The following is a 21,580-nucleotide window of genomic DNA, read 5'->3' as shown; positions in this document are numbered from 1 at the left end:
CGTGTGGGGACAGTCGTCCTCTGTTATGTTATATTCCCAAAGTCCCGTCTATGTCCTGTGCAGCGCTGATCTCTAAGGTAGGTAAAGGACATGCAATGTGATCCGCTCCGTGGATTCGTCTTCCTGTCACAGCAGGACTGTCTTGTATCTGAGGAAACAGCGGAGTCACAACTTTTTCCATATTGTCAGCATGTATCGTGGTGGAGAGTAGTCGGATTTGCCATGTGGCTTTTACCTAATACAAAACTGTGTGTGTGTCACATATATACTTTATTTTTTCTACTGTGTATATTTTATTATCCCGCAGTTATTATATACATATATATATATCAACGTAAAATCATTAGTTCTAGGACGTGTACAGACGTATGGGATGAGGTTTGTGCCCTTAAGCTTTTTTTCGTTGCCTCGTATCAAACATAGACAAGGTGTTTGTAATGTGAAACCTCATTGCTGCCTCCATATTACTTATCTGTACACTCACTACTCAGCAATGAGCCGCTTTATACGCTCATTGGGATACTTTATGCTTTGTTTGTGGTTTATGTATTTATTTTGCTCAATTATTTAACCCCAACATCCGCAGCACTGTGCAGAGATAGTATTCACTTACATCAGTCTCTGTCCCCATTGGGACTCTCAGTATTGAATGGGCTTTCCGGCCCGAAATTGATTTTTCATACCGGTGACCACAGCATAGGTTATCAGTAGGTGATTCGCCATTGGCTGACACGGGTCAGATGTTGTAGCAACCTCTGGGTCCTGGAAACTCCTAGTCGCCATGTGATGGATAGGAGTGGCAAAGCAGCCCCATCCACTTCATAGCGAATATGGAGCTGCAGTGGCATGTGGTTACTTGAATAGGAGCGACGCTGCGCAAGCTGACCATATACTAGCAGCTTCAACTCCTCAGTCCGGGTGTGAGACCCTCACAGATAACATACTGGAGACCTGTGGAATCCTAGACTCTATCCATAGCATAGGTTGCAAATCAGAGGGGGTCTGACCACTTGTCAAAAAGTGACACCCTATTTTGTTATATCTATACATACTCATTATTAGGAGATAGATCTCCCTAGCAACCCTTAGGAAGCCTGCACACGGAGTTTATGCTTGCTCATTCTGAGTGTAAAACTCATTCAGAGTGAGCAACGTGAAAACCACATCCCATTAACTTGAATGGGTGCCGGCATACGCGCGTATCACATAGAAAGCAATAGGTAAAAAAAGCCTTCCATTGATTTCAATGGGAAGCGCGCGTATGCCGGCACCCATTCAAGTCAATGGGATCTGTTTTTTACATCGCTCACTCTGAACGAGTTTTAGGGCTCGTGCACACGGGGGGGCGGATTTTGGCATAAACCCGCCTGCCACGACCGTCTCGGTCGCTGCTTCCCCCTCCGGAGCTCAAATGAATGTGCCGACTCCGGAGGTTGCTGCCGCCAGTGAGCTGTGGAATCCGCCTGAAGAAAGGGCAGCTCGCTTCTTTTTTCCGCTAGCGGCAACTTGCTGGTAGTGGAAAAAAGAACGCTAGTGGTCTCCATAGACCACCATTGTATGGAGGCGGATTTTGAGGCAAAATCCGCCTCCTTGCCACCGTGTGAACTAGCCCTTACGTTCAGAATGAGCGAGCGTAAACTCCGTGTGCAGGCACCCTTAGTGCGTTAGAACATGTTTTCTGCTAAAAAAAACAAAACAAAAAACATATAATGTTTAAAGTATATTACAAAATAATCAGCAATTCCCTCCCTATGTAATAGCAAAAAAGGAAAAAAAATTGACACTTACACCGTTCATTTTGGCCTAATCCGGAGTGGAAAGCTGTGACGGGATGTCGGTGTACTGCATCGGCATCCCGTCGTGGCAGCCGCCACGGAATGTGTTCACACGGAACCCCATGTGAACTAGGTCTATGGGTGTGATCTCAATAGACTCCCCAGTTTTCACCCTTTAACCCCCATACGGTGGTCTGGACGTCAGTGTGGGGACTCTACCAGGCCTCTTCTTCCTGAGGTGGTCCCGGAGCTGACCAGGGGGACAGAGCTCTGGTGCTTCCACAGAAACGGGATAACGTATGCAAACCGCAGACAGGAACAGGCTGAAACACTATAAACATACAGGAATCAGGATTTATGGCAGAAAGCCCAGGGGCCACAGTTATACAGAATAGCAACAGAAAGCATGGAGACTAGAAACCGAATCATACGTGCAAACGGAACAGCACAAGGAACTGAACAATACATTGCTCAGCCAGAGCAGACTAAAGTAGTCGCAGACAGTCATGGGCACAGAAACAAAAAGGAACATGCAACAGCCTAGAGTCAGGAACCGCACTGTGTGAACTAGAGGCAGAGTATGCTGAGAGAACACGACAACTGGCACAGACCCTTACAGCGAGATATTGTAGTAGGAAGGTGTATGGAAGTACCAGGATGGCTCCAGGAGGTGCGGGTGGGCTACACTGCTACTACTGACTTGTATCGGGCCTACCGGAGAGGCTGCATTTCTTGCACTAGCCAAATTGAGAGAATTTGTCATCCATCACAAGAAACTGCGGTGGACTAGAAGTGCATTGTGTAAATATGGTCTCATGATGCTGAGCGATAAAAGTGCGGCTGTATTAGTTGTATCATTGGCTTTGCATGAAAAGTTGCATTCTATTATTTCATTATTCTCAGATTTAATGTAGCTGGAGCAAAAGAAAAAATTTTGTATAGAGGTTGACGTCTACTTTTTTAGATCGGAGCTGCCATATGAAAAGCTTTTTTATATTCCCTACTAAGTCCTGGGGGAAGTTACAGTCGGTAACACATCGCTCCTGCAGCGGGTATTACACATATATTAGGGGAACAATGTCATTACCAGGCTTTAACTTTGAGTTCCTCCTTGTGCTAAGGCCAAGTATATAAATATGTCTGTGCTGGGCAATTGTAGCCCCTGCACAAATAATCCATTATTGGAAGGTTATGTCCTGCGAGGCCGGGCGTTGCGGCATGTACTGCATGTTATTTAAAGGCCCTGTTGGTGGTGGCGATAACCCTGTACTGAAGCTGTCAAGTGACACGTGAATGACAGTGTGCAGAGCTCTGTCCTCGTCACACGTCAATAGTAAGAATGCCGTTCTGTAGCAAGTTGTGTTCTGACTTCTGAATGGTTTTTTATGCCTGCAAAGATTTGTGTTTTTATTTTCTAGATTATCTCTTAAGAATCTTACATAGCGTGGCAATACCTCTTTACCGCAAATGTCTATCTACCTGTAAGGCTGCATGCACCTGCGACCTGTACGGTTTATGAAACACGGAACAGGTGGGTGACACGTGACATCTGCTGTCAGTGGTCTTCAGTGAGGGAGCCCAGACCCCAAAACGGACAAGAATAGGACCTGTCCTTTTTGGAAGGGCTCACAACCCCCACTCTGAGTCCCGGTTCACATCTGTGCATGGGTTACCATTAGGGGAGTCTGCTTGAACCCCCCCCCCCCATCGGAAACCTAATTCGCATAAGAAAGCCGTTACCTAAGGAAAACCCACGGATCTCACAGACTATAATGGGGTCCTGTAAGCAGCACTTTTCTCTCCGTAGTTTTAAGGAGAGGGGAACGGAATGGCCTGAACGCAGATGTGAAGCTGGCCTGACCCATGAAAAATGTGGTCGTGAGTAGAGCAAATAGTATTCAAAATTATAGTTTCGAATACCTCGCTCCCATAGGAATGAATGAAAGTGGCCGGACACCAAGGGGTTAAGTGCCGGCCGTTTCCATTTATTCCTATGGAGCGAGGTATTCGAAACTGGAGTTTCAAATACTATTCGCTCATCTCTAGTCCTAAGTATAGGACTATCGAGGATATAAACGGCACAATCGCCAAAAGTAGCAGGGTCCTCACAGTTATAGTTATCTCCTGCAGGCGCTAACCCAATCCTATGTACAGTAACAGCAAAGTGCTTGAGATTTAAAGAGAGCGTGTGTGTTTTGTGGTTTTTTTTTTTTAATAATTTGTTTGATTCTTTTACTTTAAAGCTATACAAAATGGCCATTAAAGTAAATGTGCTATTGCTGATGCTGTCACCCATGTCTAGTACCTGTGTCCATGCCTGTTTTCTGTTTCTATCAAACACTCCAGAGCTAATTCTAAAATTCATGATCATCATTTAGGATCGTAGACTGAGGGTGATGTTGCCAAACGTTCTACAAGGTCCTTGTAAAGCTGCACCAACTACTGCCGGTAACACTGGGATAGGTAATGAGGCACGGTGACTAGACTGGGCGAGAGGGGGCTAAAGGGAGCAGGAATTGTGAGTGGCAGAGAAACAGCAAGGAGGTAGGGCAGATGAATAGGGGGTGGGACTGTGAATCTGAGATCATGTGATCGTTCTTAATAGTATCTGCAGGCAATAGAGAAGAGACAGCCTCCTTGCACAGTAACCAATGCTAGAAAAAAGAGGTCATATTGTCATTATGTGACCTATTGAAGAAGAAGAAAGAATGAGAAGGAAAGATACTGATAGTAGACTAATATTTAATTTTAAAAAGAAAAAAAATATCATAGTATCCCTTTAAAGGGGGTGTCCAGGCAAAATTGGACAACCCCCTTTAAATCGGCCAGGGTCGGTGAAAAAACAAACAAACATACTCTCCTGTCCCCGAAGCTCCAGTGTCCTCCCGGTGTGTCGCAGTTCTTCTGCTGAACCGCTCTCTTCTGGAGTTCCGCTGATTGGCGTCAGTAAGAGACCCGTGATGTCAGAGGTAGTGACATCGCATGCTATTCGCTGATTGCCTTCAACGAAACTCCAGAAGAGACCCATTCAATAGAAGGACCGGAGGACACCGGAGCATCGGGGACAGGTGAGTATGATTTTTTTTTAATCTTTTTTTTTTTTTTTTTTTATCATTGCCCACGGCTGATTTAAAAGTTAAAGGGGTTGTCCATTTTAGCCTGGACAGCCCCTTTAACCATATCTCAATCAATGGGTGTGCTGAAAACCCACAATACTCATTGGTCTGTGCCGTGGTTGTTCAACCCACAACATGGCTGTTTCATTCACGCTGCAAAACCACTGCATTTACAAACCCACTGCGGTTTTTTTCCTGATGGCAAGCCATCAGAACGCTTTCTGTCCTTTCCCATCTACTTTTTTAAAGTATATAATTTAGATGATAAAATAAAATCATCTTGTAAATCTAGTGCGGTGCTTTTGAGTCCTTGTCCAGCCCACTTTACAATGATCCTATATATATACACTGCTATAAATAAACTGTTTTGTTCTGTGTTTTTCTTGTATTTTTGATTTCCAAACCACAAGCATAGAATGGAGCCATTGTACGTCCTCCTTACATCTTTACACAGATAGGCACGTTGAATGCGAACCATTAATGAACATGTTATCTCTGGTTCTAGGGACCGCGGTGACCATAGATGATGCGTTCTGCCCAAATACCCATCTCCTTTTATCTTCTATAACTGATAGGATGGTCAATTAGATGCAGCTACGGGTACTGCAGATGGTACCCACTGCTGCAGATGAAGGGGGAGCACGGCATGACACTGGGGCAGATGAAGGGGGGGCCGTGTGGGGGCACATAAAAAAAATCCATGCGAATGGACGGAATCAACATAAAAGTGGGCGGCGTTAAGTTTCCCGCGGCGCATATTTTCTCCCTCTTTTGGGATGTATAGGTAGGTACAGAGACCGCGGTGCCCAGTGAGGGCCAATGGGAGGCGGGGGCGCGCAGGGTTTCGCACATGTGCGCACCACCAATCAGAAGCGCCAGCAAGAGCGTACATATAAGCGGTTCAGCGCCACCGCCAACCCACAGACGAAGTCGCGGGTACATGCTAGTATTATATATTCCACAAATTTAGTTGGTCACCCATTCCTTTTAAAGGTCCCCTTTAATTTTCCGTTGTGTACACAGCTGATTATTACATTGCGTTTTTCATTAGACGCCGAGTACTTTCAGTTCTTTTAGTTTGCCTTGGGGAAGCTTATTATCCTGACAATGGCGGTTACCATGGTGAAATGTCCTTTCCTTCCTTCTGTTTGATTGCGTAGTGACTTGTAGAAATAGACGATTGAGGATAAAGTCTTGAGAGATTTGGCTGCTGCGGCTCCTCAGATCAGGAAGTGTTAAAAATGCCTTATTAAAGTCCAATTATTCTTAGGCACACAAACTATGTAATCCATATACGGTTCTTCCTCTGCCCTTTGTTCTGATTTTCATGCTGTTCTTGACTTATTTATAGGAATCAGGCATTTACTGTATAAAACTGAAAGGTTGGTAAGGCTATGTTCACACCACAGGGCAATTTCAGCATAGATACCACTTGAACGTACCCCTAACATATATACAGAATATACTCATAGACTTCTATGTACCCCAGATACAGCATGTAAGAGTGTTATCCAGGTGATGAGTCAGGAAGAAAATTTTTCTGTAATACTGTATAAACAGGTTGGGGTTCATTCACATTTACCTTATTCTGTCCATTCTTCTGCTTGTTCTCTGTGACTGACATCCCATCAGTCAGAAGTAGATAGATACTCCCAACAGTCACTGTGAAAAACTGCAGACTCCTTTCTGAGCAGGATACAGGCAGGAAAAGAAGACCTAGCCATCACCCCCTTCCCTCCCTCTATTCCCGTCTTGAGCTTGTTGGTGCCTAAAGACAGGCTTGACTTAGCAACAGGGAGTGAACAGCAAATTTAAAAAAAAGAGGGAGACACCTAGTGGCAAGGACCTTAGAGAGGTTTTTCAGGTAGAAAATGGCAACTCTTTTAAACAATGTGTATTATATTTTGGTCCAGAGTCACTAGATCTATTAAAGGAATCCTATCATTGGATACCCTTATTTTCTGACTAACACGTAGGAATAGCCTTAAGAAAGTCTATTCTTCTCCTACCTTTACATGTCTTCTCCGCGCCGCTGTTCGGTAGAAATACGGGTTTTCTTCGGTATGTAAATGAGTTCTCTCACAGCACTGGGGGCAGGCCTCAGCGCTCAAACAGCAATAGGGGCGTCCCCAATGCTGTGAGAGAAATCTCCAGCGGCGCCTCCATCATCATCTGGAATGCCCTCTCTCTGCGTCTTCTTCCGTCCTGGGTTTCAATCTTCTAGGCCTCGGGCAGAGCCGACTGCGCATGCCAGCGGCCACAAGAAAATGGCTGCTTACTCAGTAAGCTGTGTAAGCAGCCATTTTGTTGTGCACAGTCGGCTCTGCCTGAGTCCTAGAAGATTGAAACCCAGGATGGAAGAAGACGCAGAGAGAGGCCGTTCCAGAAGAAGATGGAGGCGTCGCTGGAGATTTCTCTCGCAGCATTGGGGACGCCCCAAGTGCTGCGAGAGAACTCATTTGCATACCGAAGAAAACCAGGATTTCTTCCAAATGGTGACGTGGAGAAGTCATCTAAAGGTAGGAGAAGATTCCTACGTTTTATCGAGGAAAAAAAAATAGCATTTTAATGATAGGATCCCTTTACATGGGACTAAGTTGTCTAAAAAGTTAGTGACCATTTAATGAGGTGCCATATACAACCTTGCACACAAGACTTATGACTGCCACATGTGTGGAGCCGTCATGTGCTCGCTGAATATTAGAGATATTTGCTCCTTGTATGGTGGCATTTACACTTTGTGGTTGTGCTGCTTTGGTACCCTACATTATTATTATGGGGGAGGGGTCCAGAAGACAAATTAATATTTCTAAACGGCTTCACTTTATCATTTCTAACGATATAAACCTTCCCATCTAGCAGTGTCATGTAATGTGTGTAAGTGATGTATGTGTAAGGGGTTATATGGTGACCTTGTTCCTGGCTCTGCAGATGGGAATTTCTATATATAACGGGCCCTTTGTGGATATCCTGCTGCCTGGGCGGACTCTTGTCATTTTGCTTTCTTGGACTAAATGGACTTTTTGTTTGCTTTATTTGTAAGGCTTATCCCAGCAATAGAAGAAGACTTTTATATATTCTGATGTCAGTGTGATTGGACAAATACTGAGCAGTTCTCCATGGCAGACAGTATGGCCTGCTGTACCGTGGTGCGCTGAATATAATCCATCTGTATTTACTTCTACTTCAGACTATGGATACGCTTAGTAGATGCCTGGTGACTAAATACACATGGGGGGAAGGGGGGGGGGGGTGATTATCATTCCCTCTATGCCGGAAAATGATGTCAAGAGATGATACTGATGATATATGTTTGGCACCCATTTTTCCATTAAACTGGAAGGTGCTGGAAGGAAAACCCATACACTACGTGGTTCGGAAGAAAACCCATACGCTACGTGGTTCGGAAGAAAACCCATACGCTACATGGTTCGGAAGAAAACCCATACGCTACATCGTTCGGAAGAAAACCCATACGCTACATGGTTCGGAAGGAAAACCCATACACTACATGGTTCTTTGCTTTGTGGCCCTTGGCTGATGCTTGCCGCTGTATTACTGTACAATGGTATACATGATGTAATACTCCCAATGTATACATCTCAATACATATCAAGCCGCTGTGACTATAACCTTACCTCTAGTGAGAACAAAAACACATTTAGAAATATCACGGTGCATACACGGGCGCTCCCCAGAGTACCCCTCCATTATAGTGATTGTGGGGATCCTACCAGTCACCATGTCCTAGCAATATGGCATCACTTGTGTAGTTGTGAAAAGCTTTTATATATAGACGTACGCTACATGAGGAGTGTATTACTGTTACCCGCACTGTTCCTTGGTTGCAGCTCTATAGCGCAGATGCTTGCTGTCAGAAACCGTTGACAATCTTATAGACGTCCTTCTATTCCAACTAGACATCGAGATAGTGACGTTTTTCCTTCTTTAGATTACAGCGGTCCCTCAGTTTACAGTATTTTCACTGCACAGTGTTTTATTGGGTTTTTTTACGACCATTGTAACTCAAATGCTGTTGGTTACAACAAATCTGCACACTCTTTACACTGGTAAAACCCTTGTATTGGCTAACCAGTAGCGCCTCCCTCCGGTATAGTGCAGTACTACACGTCCTGTACTTTTCTGTTGGTATCTCTCATGGTAGCCAGCCACGTGTCCTTTTCTTTTGTGTTTACATTGGGCTTTTATCTTTCTGTTTAGTGGCCGCAGCACAAGCAATAGCCGACGAGCGCAGGAGCCAGACTGGATCCAGCCCCGTCCCCGTACAATCCCCCGCCAGTGTAAAGACAACTAAGCCAGGTAAGCTGTATTTCCCAAAACACGTGTGCGAGACTTTGCTGTGCTGCAGTAAAGTGATGTCAGTCATGTCTGTCTTTTTATAGTAATTGATGGCTCAGCTTTAAGAACAGATGAGAGGCAAAGATTAGCTCGAGAACGCAGAGAAGAGAGAGAGAGGCTAAATGGTAAGTCTTCCAGTCTTTGTTATTGCTATATGTATCACCTTCATCCTATAATGTCCTATATAACCTCCTATATCTTATATTGTCCAAGCTGAGCTTATAGTACGTCCTCTCATTTACAACGTCTTCCTTGTGTCTGTAGCGCTAACCAGGTTTCATGTTTTACTTTGTAGCTGCCAAAGAAAAAGAATTACTTGAAAAAGAAAAAAAGGCAAAACTTCAGTATGAAAAGCAAATGGAGGAAAAGCAGAAGAAACTGGAGGAGCAGAAGCTGAAGGATGAACAAAAGAGGGTAGCGGCGGAAGAAAAGAGAAAACAAAGACTACTGGAAGACAAGGTTGTATTCCTGGCAGGACGGAGCGCACACAACTGTTTGCTGATGTTTATTCACTGCATCATTGTGGGTGAAAAACCTGCAACGTTATAAAGTAGTGACAACATGCATGGAATTTAATGGGATTATCCTGGACTTATATATTGATTTATGTGATTGGTGGGAGTCCAACAACCCAGACCCCCACAGATCAGCGGGTTAAAGAGGCTGCTGCATTTTGGTACATTGCAATACAGGCTATGGTTTTGTGTTGCAGCTCAGCCTCATTCACTGGAATAGGACGGAGCTGCTGCTGTGCCATGTCAACGATGAATGTGACCTCAGCGCCACGGCCTATTCAGGCAGCTGATCAGAAGGGGTCCAGGTTATCGGACACCACCAATCCCTTAATAATGGTCAATTCTGACTCTCAGAAAGCCCCTAAAATAAATACTATCCACAACACAAATTGTCCTGCAGTGCGGGCTCCATCCTTCACAGTGCACAGGGTGAATTCTAGAGCAAATCTGCAATAACTCCAGAGAAGATACACGTTGATCTGAAATTATGGGTGCAGCCATTTAATTACAACCGGATACAACTAGGTCACAGTGATGTCTATAAAAATTGTCCAGGTTAACACTCTCTTGCCAGCATGGTCTTTCCATCTGACTTGGTGAAGGCTACTAACAGACCTCCTCTTGCTGGCAGGGACAACACACTGAAGCAATGACCATGTTCTGCGCCTCCGATACGCCCTAGTCTTACAGGGAGAGATCATGATTTTCAGTTGTACTTGTAGGACTCTCCTGGGGCGCAGTGTGTGACAGCTAAGTGAATGTTTGCTTGACTTTTTAGGAACGCAGAGAAGCAAACGTTAGGCGAACTCTTGAGCGCAGCAGTCATTTGGACCAGAGGCAGAAAAGATGGTCTTGGGGAGGATCTGCAGAAGGAGACAAACAAGGTAATTTTTTTTCCTTTTCTACTTAAAGTGATAATAAAAAGAAAGCAATGTTTTTTTTGTGTCCCCTTAATAGATCATGTTGCTTTATCACAGTGTTTTAATACCTAACTTCATATACTGATGGTGAATGGCAGGTAAACCGTTAAAGGGGTTACACGGGGAGAAATAAAGCTCACCAGGACATTCACTGCACTGAATAAGCTTTATTTCTAATATATAGCCTGCTCTGCTCTACTCCAGCTGCAGGTCCTAAGGGTAAGTCCACACAGGGTTTTTTGGGCCGGATTTTGATGCGGAATCCACGTCAGAATCCGGTTCAAAAAACGGCCTCCCGTTGAAATCAATAGGAGCTGGTCATTTTCTTTTTTCGCAAGCGGTTTGTTCCTGCTCGCTGAAAAAAGAATCGATCTGCCCTTTCTTCAGGCGGATTCAGCCGCGGACGTCCGCCTAGCGACACCTCCCTCCCGACTAGGCCCATTAATTTGGGCCTAATCCGAAGTGGAATGCCGCGACTGAATGCCAGGGAATAAGGGAAATGACTAGAGCAGGATCTCTTCTACCCATGAATGAACTGGCAGCCATGTCCTATCTCTACGGAACAGCTGGAGGAAGCCAAGCATTTTGTTTCCGATAGGGGGTACGAAGCATCCAGTCATGACTGAGTGGAGATCCCAGCAGTCAGACCCTCATTGATCTGACTGAAGTCCCTTATCTTCTGAATAATAAGTTGTCCTCATAGGTATAGAGCCCCTTAATCCCTTTATTCTATTTCAGACCTATTGACTGATCTTGTTGTTGGCCCAGCATGAACGTTATGTTGCAATGATTGTTTTTCCACATAGTGTGCTGTGAACCATTCATAGCTCTGACTGTTTTGTTCTTGTATAGGTGCTTCGGGAAGTAGTTCTCCCAGCCATGTAGATTTAATAGGCAAAAATTTGTCCAGCACAGAGCCACAACCTGGAGATGAAAGTGGATCTGGCGGTATTTATTTGGATGAGCTCTTGCTTTCCCTTATATACTAACCCAAGATTTTCTGGCTGCTTTATAACCATTCACTCTGAGGTTATCTAATTTTGGACAGAGATCCTCGTAGGTGTAGAAGTTTGCTTTCCATTTGGAAATGTGTAAAATATATATTTCTATAGATTTTGGCCACAAACAAGGGTAAGAACCTGCAGAGCAGCTGCCACCTGCAACCAGTGCTTGTACACAATGGGCAGGGTGCTTATGTCCGCACGTCTTTGCTGGCGATACCGCAGCTGTACCTGAAAAACTGGACAAACAGTGACCATGTCCTGGTAATGGCCTCGATGTTTAGCAGGTATTACTGGCAAAATAACACAGGGGGGTAACAAGCTAATTCCTTACCCATTCTACTGCACATCATTGACGTGTCTGCCACATGCTCTGTGTGTCTGTACTTGAATATAAACCTCCTGATAATGCAGCGTCTTAGTGGCCGTCAGATAATCATTTACGTGCAATGTTTTACAAGGTTTGCCATCTTCTATTTCCATTAAAAGGGGAATCCTATTTTAAGAATGGGAGATTGCCCAAGCCCCATCTTACTTCGTCTGTGAGTGAGAGGTGACCACGCATCCTGTGGATGTGCCATAAGGGTAAGTTCACTCGGGGTTTTTTGGTCAGGATTCTGAGGCCGTATCCGCCTCAAAATCCTGACCAAAGAGACGGCTCCCATTGAAATCAATGGGAGCCGGTCAGTTCTTTTTTCCGGGAGCCATTTTTTCAGCTCCCGGAAAAAAGAAGCGACATGCTCATTCTTACAGGCGGGTTCGCCTCGCGACATCAGCCTGAAGACACTCCCTCCACACTAGGCCCATTCACTTGGGCCTAATCCGGAGCACAGTGCGAGAAGTCGCAGCTACCCGTGTTTTGGACCAGTCCAAAAAACCCCAGGTGAACTTACCCTAAATGTCCCAGGTTGTAACATACAGTTCACACATGATATGCATCAGATACACAGCTCCTATTAGCATACTTACATGAGGTTTTCATTGTAGACTCCACACCTAAATCCTCATCACATCTGCCTGCATCTTGTGTCCGGCGCACTCCATCCGTTTCATGCCCCGTTTTGGGAAAAATTTGGATTTTCATTGAATGACAAAGAGGCTAGTTCTTGTGCAGATCTGCCTCGCCTCCTAAACAGTCTCAGAATTTCTTTTGTAAAAGACAGGTCAGATTTTTCATAGGGACATCATCCTAGTGTGAACTTAGCCTTAGAAAGCGGAGCGCTAAAAGGAACGGAAGAAGAGAGTCAGACCCGGTCTGTTGTATTACATAGACCACTATATATTTAGCTGGCGGCCACATAAAGCTTTATTTGTAATGTATGACTGGCTTCACATTTCTTAAGCTGGATCATCTGCAGGGCATCAAGTGGTTACGTCCATGAGCCAAACAGATTAAGAGTGATTGGATGACATGCACTACAATGGGAGGTTTGTGCAAACCGTTCCTGAATACATCACCAAAGCAATAAAACAAGCATTTCCTACGGTGCAAATGATGAGGGACTGTCCAAAAGTAGTAACCTTTTTAGGGTAAGGCTCCACAGCCATTTATGATATGCAATATTAAAATCAAAATGTTTCAGTACAATACTATGGGGATGAATGTCATTCTGCGCCACCCCATAGATATACACTGGGAATGATATCGCACTAAGGGGATCTGTAATCCCATGTGTTTTATGGCTGTGGAGCCCTGGCCTGAAACACAAGGAATGGCATGCCTGCAGTGACTAATGCAGTATCCTTTATCACCTTTATCAATGTAATATTCACCTACATGAGTCCAATGTGCATGACCTCAGCGATTGCTTTTCTGCATGGTTTAATATCCCTTTTATTGCCTGTGCCAATGATTCCTTCAAAAGGTCTGCCTAACCTGTTGTGTGTTATGTGCACGGAAACAAAAGTGGTGTTTTTCTCTGCTACTGCTTTTATAGCTTACATATGTGCCGAAAGAATACATTAGGACGAGTGTCACAAAGATTTCCATTATATAAGAAGTCCCTTGGGAAAATTACAACATTTTGCAAGTTGAGAATTCAACAAAAAAAAGTTTCATGAGCTATCACAATTTAGGCATTTTATGTAAGAGTCTGTGAAGGTCTTTACACCCCATAAATAATGTATATGTTTGTTAGCTTGTAATCCATGGCAGAAGGAAGCATTGCAGCCCCTAGGCTCCAGATGTGGTGGCTAAGGCTGAGGGACCACGTTGCAGAAACGCAGCTCTTTTTTTGTTGTTGCAGATTTTGCTTTGAGCTAAAGCCAAGGACGGCCATAAAAGGAACGGGAAATATATAGGAATCTCTCATACTCAATCCATTCCTGGCTTTGGCACACAAAAGGAAAATCCGCTCAAAAAAACCGCAACAAATCCCCGCACCAAAAAAAAAGCTGCGTTTCCACAATGAAGGACTGCAGCTTTAACCTAAGACCCCACATTGCAGAAACACGGCTTTTTTTGTTGTGGTTTTTTGAGCCAAAGTCAGGAGCGGATTGAACATATGGTAGTATAAGAACTTCCTATATATTTCCCATTCCTATTGTAGCCATCCTTGGCTTTGGCTCAAAAAACTGCAACAAAAAAAAGCTGCGTTTCCGCAATGTGGGGCCTCAGCCTTAGGCAGGTTTCACACCACCAAGTCTCTGACGTGAGATTCAGTCCATGTGTTCGCTAGATTTTCCTGCCTCTACTTTGCGTCCGTACACTTCTTATCAATTGACCCAATTTAAGGCAAAATTTTATGCCACAATTTATGTGCAGAATGCCGCTTGTGATCTATGCCCACTTTAAGGCACACCCCTATCTGGCATTGCCGTGGCCCTGGTCAAGCTAGTCGGGGAAAAAAGTGATCTATAACTAGATGCATCAATTACCCGCCACATTTTAGGTGCAAACCTATTAGTTAAGAATAGTCTGACACTAGAACCCAGCAAATCACCACAGCCCTACATATAGGGTCACCTGAATCAGACAGTGTTTTCCCCTTGTGCATTGGGGCCTTCACTGCCAAAATATAGCTGTTTAAGGCCGGGGCCCCACCTGCTGGAAACGCCGCAATTTGGCTGCGGCGGAAACACTGCAGTAAAAATCATGGCGTTATACAGCACTTGCAAAGTGGATGGAATTCATGCGAATCCCATGCTCACTTTGCAGAAAAAAAATCGCAGCGCGGACATTCTTTGATTTCCAAAACCGTTGCTGTTTTGAAAATCGCAGCATGTCAATTATATCTACGGAAACGCTGGCGACTTTCCTATAGATATAATTGCAACAGAAAGTATGCGGATTAAAACTCAGTGAACTTTCTGTTGAAAGCATTGCGTTCACGCCGCGGTTCTTCCCGCAGCGTTTTAGCGGTGCGTTTCTGCCCAGTGGGGCCTTAGCCTCAGTCAATATGCAGATGAGCTTGTTGGAGGGCGTTGACACTTTTGAGCATGGGCAACGCTTTCATTGCTCTGCAAAGCTCATTTGAATATTGACACAATGGGCCCTTATTCACAAGGGGAAAACATGATTAGGTTAGGGGCACGTATGTGAGTCTGTCTGCAGTGCTTAGTGGATATTATGGATTCTAGTAACAGACTCCCATTAATCTTCCTATTGTAATATTGCACTGACGTTCACTCTGCTATGTCTGTAGTAACAGAGTAGTTGTCAGTCTGCTGCCTGTTCCCTGGGTCAGACGCCTGTATTTCTAGATTCACTTCATTTAGATAGATCTGTTATTAGAAAACAGCGTCATCTTTAGTATAGTGTTGTCTTCTAAGCACTTTGTTATAATTTAGTTATTATATTTAGGAATCATCCCAGTTTGCACACGCAGCAGGCTGCACTTCACGTTTCGTGCTCACTTGTCAGCTTTGCTGTATGATCTGGGACAGAATCGGCAGAGAATTTACAATAAGCCTTTTCTGTATTGCTTCTAGTCCCATAGTGTCCATATTGCAGTTCACACAATCTGGCGCCCACGTGTCCTCCACACTACACTACACTTCTTGCGGTTTCTATGATCCACCATCTGCAGAAACTATTTTTGTTGACAGAAGTCAGTGCTGCCCAGAAACCTGAGCCCTATAGGTCAGCAAAACGGGACTTTTCAGCTGCGCTTCAGGAAATTATTTATTGGTTTGTAAAAATGGTGGTCAGCAGGTTGTTTTTCCTTTGAACATTTCTGCTTTTACTTGTGCTGCGGCGTGTTACATACTTATGAATACCCGCTGAGTACTTTAAAGAGGATTTCCACTCCATGTGGCCGTATATTTATTGCTGCAGTTCTCTGAGTATATTGGTTGTGCTTGCTGCTGCCCTTTTGAGAATATGACTTGGTTCCCATGTGACCATTGCTTGGACACCATGGCTAACACCAGCTTGACTAACCCTTAACAAATACTGCAGAGATTTGATTTTCATACGTCTGTATATTTTGTATTATTGCAGCAAACGTGCGTTCCACATCAGCATCAAACCTAAAGCAGGCAGATGGCGGCATTCACAAGCGTCTGTCTTCTTCATCTGCCACCCTAGAAAAAGGTACATTTATGTTGATGGCTTTAAGAACTTGACTATACCGTCTGTTACAAGAATTATTATTATTATTATTGTCATTTTTCTAGCCAATATTAATAACGATCTAGTTTGATATTTTCTCTAATTGTGGCCAGTCGTTTTTCTTTAAAGGGATTCTACCATTAAAAACTTTTTTTTTTTGTGGATAAGACGTCGGAATAGCCTTTAGAAAGGCTATTCATCGCTTACCTTTTAGATGGGATCTCCGCTGCGCCGTTCCTTAGAAATACCGGTTTTTACCGGTATGCAAATTGGTTCTCTCGCAGTGATGGGGCTGGGCCTCAGCGCTGGAAATGAGATGGGGGCATTCCCACTGCTGCTCGAGAACAGGCTCCAGCGACGCCTGTATCTTCTGCTGGATCCTCCCCTTCGTTCTTCGGCGTCACCTCCGACACCTGCGCAGTTGGCTCTGCCAGTGAGACACTAGTAGAGCCGATTGCGCATGCGCGCAGTTGCGGCGTCAGTACTATGGCCGTGGGAGATGACGCCGAAGAAAGAAGGGGAGGATCCAGCAGAAGATGGAGGCGTTGCTGGGGCCTGTTCTCGAGCAGCAGTGGGAATGCCCCCATCGTATTTCCAGCGCTGGAGCGCGCCCCCATCGCTGCGGGAGAACTAATTTGCATACCGGTAAAAACTGGTATTTCTAAAGAAAGGCACGGCAGAGATCACATCTAAAGGTAAGAGACGTAGTCTGATGTCTTATCTTCAAATAAAAGGGTTTTAATGGTAGAATCCCTTTAAGTGATACCTAAACTGTGCATGTTAATATTTAACAGGACATTCCAGATTCAGTAGCTAAGATTTATGCTAAGTTCACCCCTGTGTCTGGGTGTCTGATAGTCCGGTCCATCGGAGGACCAGAACAACGGACACACGGACTGCTAAATTAATGGACACTTATAGAGTCTGATGACCCCTTTTGACTGTATTGGGGTTTGTCAGGTGTCTGTTATTTTAACTGAACCCGCTGGATGAAACAGTCCATGCAAGCAGATGCTGTGAGCCTCCAAAAGGCAAATGTGAACAAAGTCTTATGACGTAGCTAGTAATGTTCTAATAAAGCTTTATTTGTGCCCTGCCACAACTGAGCGCTGTCCTCTGTTTTCATAAGCCCAAAAACACTGACTGGATTGCTGGGGTACACGCACAACCTCTGCTACTGTGGTTATGCCGAGAGGAGGAATTGGGGCCTTGATACCCTTTGTCTAGTTTTCACTGGAGGTCCCAATGGTGGTCAATGATGAGACATTTATCACTCGTTCTGTGGGTAAATATCCATTATTGTTACCCAAGACATGTCCTGGGGTACGAACTGGAAATTTTTCTATCTCCATCTTTGTCTTCTTCGTGACAATATTCAGATTTTCGTCCTTGTTGTACTTTGCAAATGTAATATTTTATTTTTACAGTACCATTAACCTTTTACTTTTCCCCTCCCACTTTATTCCTTAATATGTAAGCAGATGTTCAGATTCCACGTTTTGCATCTTGTATTTGTTCGATGTCTTTCTTGGTGCTAACTTTGCACATTTTCCAGGTGCCAAGCCGAGGAGTTCCTCATTAAGCCGGCTCAGTAACAAAACTCCTCTAAGCCCACAGCCCTTCTCGCCTAAGGTTGCAAACCAGGAGCAGAAAGGTGCAACTTGTGAATAACGTGTTTTTTTTTTGTTTTTTTTTTCATACTGCTGCTTAGGTCGAACCATAAAAACTAATCCTTTATTCTATGTTAAAGGGGTTTTCCAGGTATGGACACTTATTCCTTATCTTGGGATAAGTGCCCGATCGCTGGGTCCCCCGGTGATCAGGACTCCTTGTGAATGGAGCATCAGTGCGCTTCCCGACCGGTGCTCTATTAATTTCTATGGAACTGCAAGTGAACGGAGAACCGGTCACAAAAGCACACTGGTGCTCCATTCAGAAGGGGAGGCCTTAGGGGGACGTTCGGTCATCCTCCTGATCACTGGGGGGAGTAATGACTGCTATGACTGCATCCTCACAAATCCCCTTCAGTTATAATGACATCCTTTAGGTTTCCTTTGATAATAGAGATTGACGATCACAGATAGGAATCCCAGGCTGAGAGGAGTCTGTTCTCCTGATAATTAAAACATTAACAACCTTGGTTACCATGAGATTGGCTAAATAAATCTTCATCTGATCAGAAGGTGGCTTTATTTGGGCCTGAGACTTTGCAAGGATAAAGGCCCTACTAGACGAAATGATACAGGGCTGTTATTGGCAGCAAGTGCTCCTAGGAACGCTTGTTGCCCATTAGCCGGGCAGGATAGAAGTTGCAGAGTATCGGCAGCACATCGCATTATATAATCGGGAATTTGTTGTCGAAAATCCCTGTAACAAAATGGGGCACAAACCATTGATCTCCCATTCAGTTTGTCTGGACCTGTGTAATACGACCGATGCAAACGATCGCCGCTCATTGTGATTCACATTGATCAGCACTCGTGCGGGACAAGCTCTTGCTGTTTAATATACATTTATAAGCCACATACAAATGAATAGAGCCTCATGGCAGCTTACTTCCATTTATAAATAACTGAATGTTATTTTTCCAGATATTTATGAGAATTGTTTGTTTCCCCGCACGATCAGACTTCCTTTTCAGCATGGCTGATAATGCTAAACAATAGTCTGTACCCCTCCACCTAGTACATAGTCCTATAATATTTCTCCATACATCATGCTGTATCATCAGTGTTAGTAATCTGACATGTTCGCCTGTCTTATTGGCTTCCTGTGACCTTTTTATGAAAATATTGTCTGGAAGACCATAGCACAATAGTGTATAGGTTAGACTACAGTGCTCTTATTCTGTGTTTTTCTGCTTGTTCCAGTGTGATAAGTTTTATTTTGTTGGTTTAACATTTAGGAGGACCAGGCCACAAGAGAAGCGCTTCCCTCAGTAGACTGAGTAGTAAAAAATCTCCTCCTGCACATCTAGAGGGAACGAAAAAGGAAGAAAAATCAGGTGTCTGTTCCATCTGCTTTGTATGTGCTGGGCAGGACTCCATAGCCTATATGGCGCCATAGCTCCAACCCACTATACACCATGACGGGTTATGGAGTGAATGGGGTTTACTTGAGTGTGTGTTCACTCTGCAGTAAAGATCATGGCCGCTCCTATTTTGTTATTCCCATTGAAGTCAAGGGGTGACGGATGCAAACTGATGTCAATTTTCGGTTTTGATCAGGTGCAAAGCAAAAACACACATAAGTGAACCCGGCCGTACGCTTCTGGTCACTGCTCTGGACATGTCTTTGTTCATAGATACCTGTACTTTTTGTGAAATAATATTGGAGTATCTTCAAAAACTCAATTGTACTGTTCTTCTTGGGAAGTCAGAATACATTGACAGCTGGGTGTTTCCAGTTAGCGGGGTATCTGTGCCCCATCACACGCTGCCCAGTCCATGTTAGATGTTTATATTTGCACATCAGTGAGCGAGATGCTCATTCTTCAGGCTTTTTCGCCTTGCGATTCGGCCTGAAGACACTCCCTCCTCCGGGCTAGGCCCATTCATTCGGCCTAATCCAGAGCGGAGTGTGCGGCTGGATGTCGGTGCAGTGCATCGGCTTTCAGTCGCGGCTACCCGGCTTTTGGATCGGAACCTGAGGCGGCCTCCGTGTCAGGTTCCGATCCAAAAAACCCTGTGTGAACTTACCCTAAGGGTGCATTCACACTAAGTATACGCTCATCTCATTCTGAGCGTAAAACACGTTCGGAATGAGCGCGTACAATGCAGATCCCATTAATTTCTATGGGAGACGGCCTACGTGTGCTCCCCATTGAAATGAATGGGAGGCTTTTTTCCCCTATTGCTTTCAATGTGATACGCACGTATCACAATGAAAGCAGCAGCCCATTCATTTCAATGGGGAGCGCACGTAGGCCGGCTCCCATAGAAATGAATGGGATCTGCATTGTACGCGCTCATTTCGAAAGTTTTTTTTACGTTCAGAATCAGCTCCGCGTATACTTAGTGCGAATGCACCCTAACAGAGGAACAGCCCAATGTAATGTTACCAGAAGGGATGATATAGAAGCCATATCACAGAGAGTGCAAGTATTTACTAAAACAGACATGTCTATAGTAGTGTCAGGTCATTATTAAAGGGGTTGGCCAAGAATATTGTACCCGTGGCCTATCTTTAGGCCAATAGCTGGCCCCTGTAGGCTGCGTGAGAGGCTCACACTATACACAGCATAGAGTCGGGAGCAGATAGCTCTGGCTCCTGTTGAAGTCTATGGAAGCAGACCAGTATACAGGGCATATAGCTTACTGCTTCACACTCTGTACTGTGTATAGTAGGGGTGGTAGATGCCACCCCGAACAGCATAGGCCATGAATTGAAAAATCCTGGCCAACCCTGGCTAAGTTTTTTTTCTGCCCATCAAGATCGTTGCACAAAATATGTTGTTTCTAAAACTCCTAAAATAAACCCTGTTGTGTCACACAGTTGTAAACATGTGGCCATTATATTAAAGATACAGCAAGGCTTAACTATAGGGGCAGAGTTGGGATTATAAATGGAGTATCCACCCATTGAATAGCAATTTTTTAACACATTGGTTGAAAAATTCTCTTTTTTTGCATAATAGCGAAGCTTTTACATACAGTGAGGCAAATCCCCCTCTTCCGCGCTGAGTTCCAATAGCCACCATTAAAGGGAACTTCCGTACTGTCCTACATTGTACTCAGTAATAGTGTGGTCCGAGCTCCCCCTAGTGGTGACTATAGGTATTCAGTATGTTATCGGATAAATCCATGTCTATCCTTTGTCATTCAGTTACTCTGTGTGACATTAACGTAAAGGGTTATATGTTGTAACGCTAAATGACATGTCTTTTAACCTAACTAAACAATCTTCAACAGATTCTAGCAAAGCAATGAATCCCAATGTCTGTGCTGCTTAGGCTTCTACATACAGCAATAATCCCGCTCTGGACTCTCTGCCGCTGTGCCTGGATCTAATCCTTTGTCTCCTGTACAGGATGCTAACCAGTTATTGTTCCTAATATGTCATATTGCTGTGTTTGTCTTCACTTTCTCCTTACCTAACAGCCCAACGTGTAACATTTCAGTTTTCCTTTTAGCTGCCTGCAATGTCATCTGATGTCCGCCTTAATATTTTCTTTTCTTAAATGCATGTATAATGTTCCTACAGGTCCGATTACTGACAATATGACTGTATAGAGACTCATGTAGTGCAGATACCATTGACCGTGTCCATTTGGAAATCTTTCTGTCTTGAGATTAATCCACTGCTTTAATCCTGTCTGTTTGGGCGATGACTTGAACCTGTTT

The 21,580-nt window shown here is 44.3% G+C and overlaps 1 protein-coding gene across 7 annotated transcripts in view; it reads left to right on the top strand.

Moving 5' to 3' along the window:
- Positions 1-21,580, top strand: part of LOC142184125 (uncharacterized) — a 48,002-nt gene that overhangs the window by 7,446 nt on the left and 18,976 nt on the right. For 3 of the 7 annotated variants that reach the window (XM_075258842.1, XM_075258839.1, XM_075258838.1), the window contains exons 2-9: positions 9,113-9,211; positions 9,295-9,375; positions 9,546-9,709; positions 10,544-10,649; positions 11,538-11,633; positions 16,128-16,220; positions 17,794-17,892; positions 19,144-19,242. In XM_075258842.1, the coding sequence (XP_075114943.1) occupies positions 9,113-9,211; positions 9,295-9,375; positions 9,546-9,709; positions 10,544-10,649; positions 11,538-11,633; positions 16,128-16,220; positions 17,794-17,892; positions 19,144-19,242 (837 nt within the window). The remainder of the gene's footprint in view (positions 1-9,112; positions 9,212-9,294; positions 9,376-9,545; positions 9,710-10,543; positions 10,650-11,537; positions 11,634-16,127; positions 16,221-17,793; positions 17,893-19,143; positions 19,243-21,580) is intronic. The other 4 variants (XM_075258840.1, XM_075258841.1, XM_075258845.1 and 1 more) reach the window with 4 other exon arrangements.

Source organism: Leptodactylus fuscus, chromosome 11 (assembly GCF_031893055.1).
Source record: "Leptodactylus fuscus isolate aLepFus1 chromosome 11, aLepFus1.hap2, whole genome shotgun sequence".
Classification (NCBI taxonomy): domain Eukaryota; kingdom Metazoa; phylum Chordata; class Amphibia; order Anura; family Leptodactylidae; genus Leptodactylus; species Leptodactylus fuscus.
This window is presented reverse-complemented; position numbering and strand designations above follow the sequence as displayed.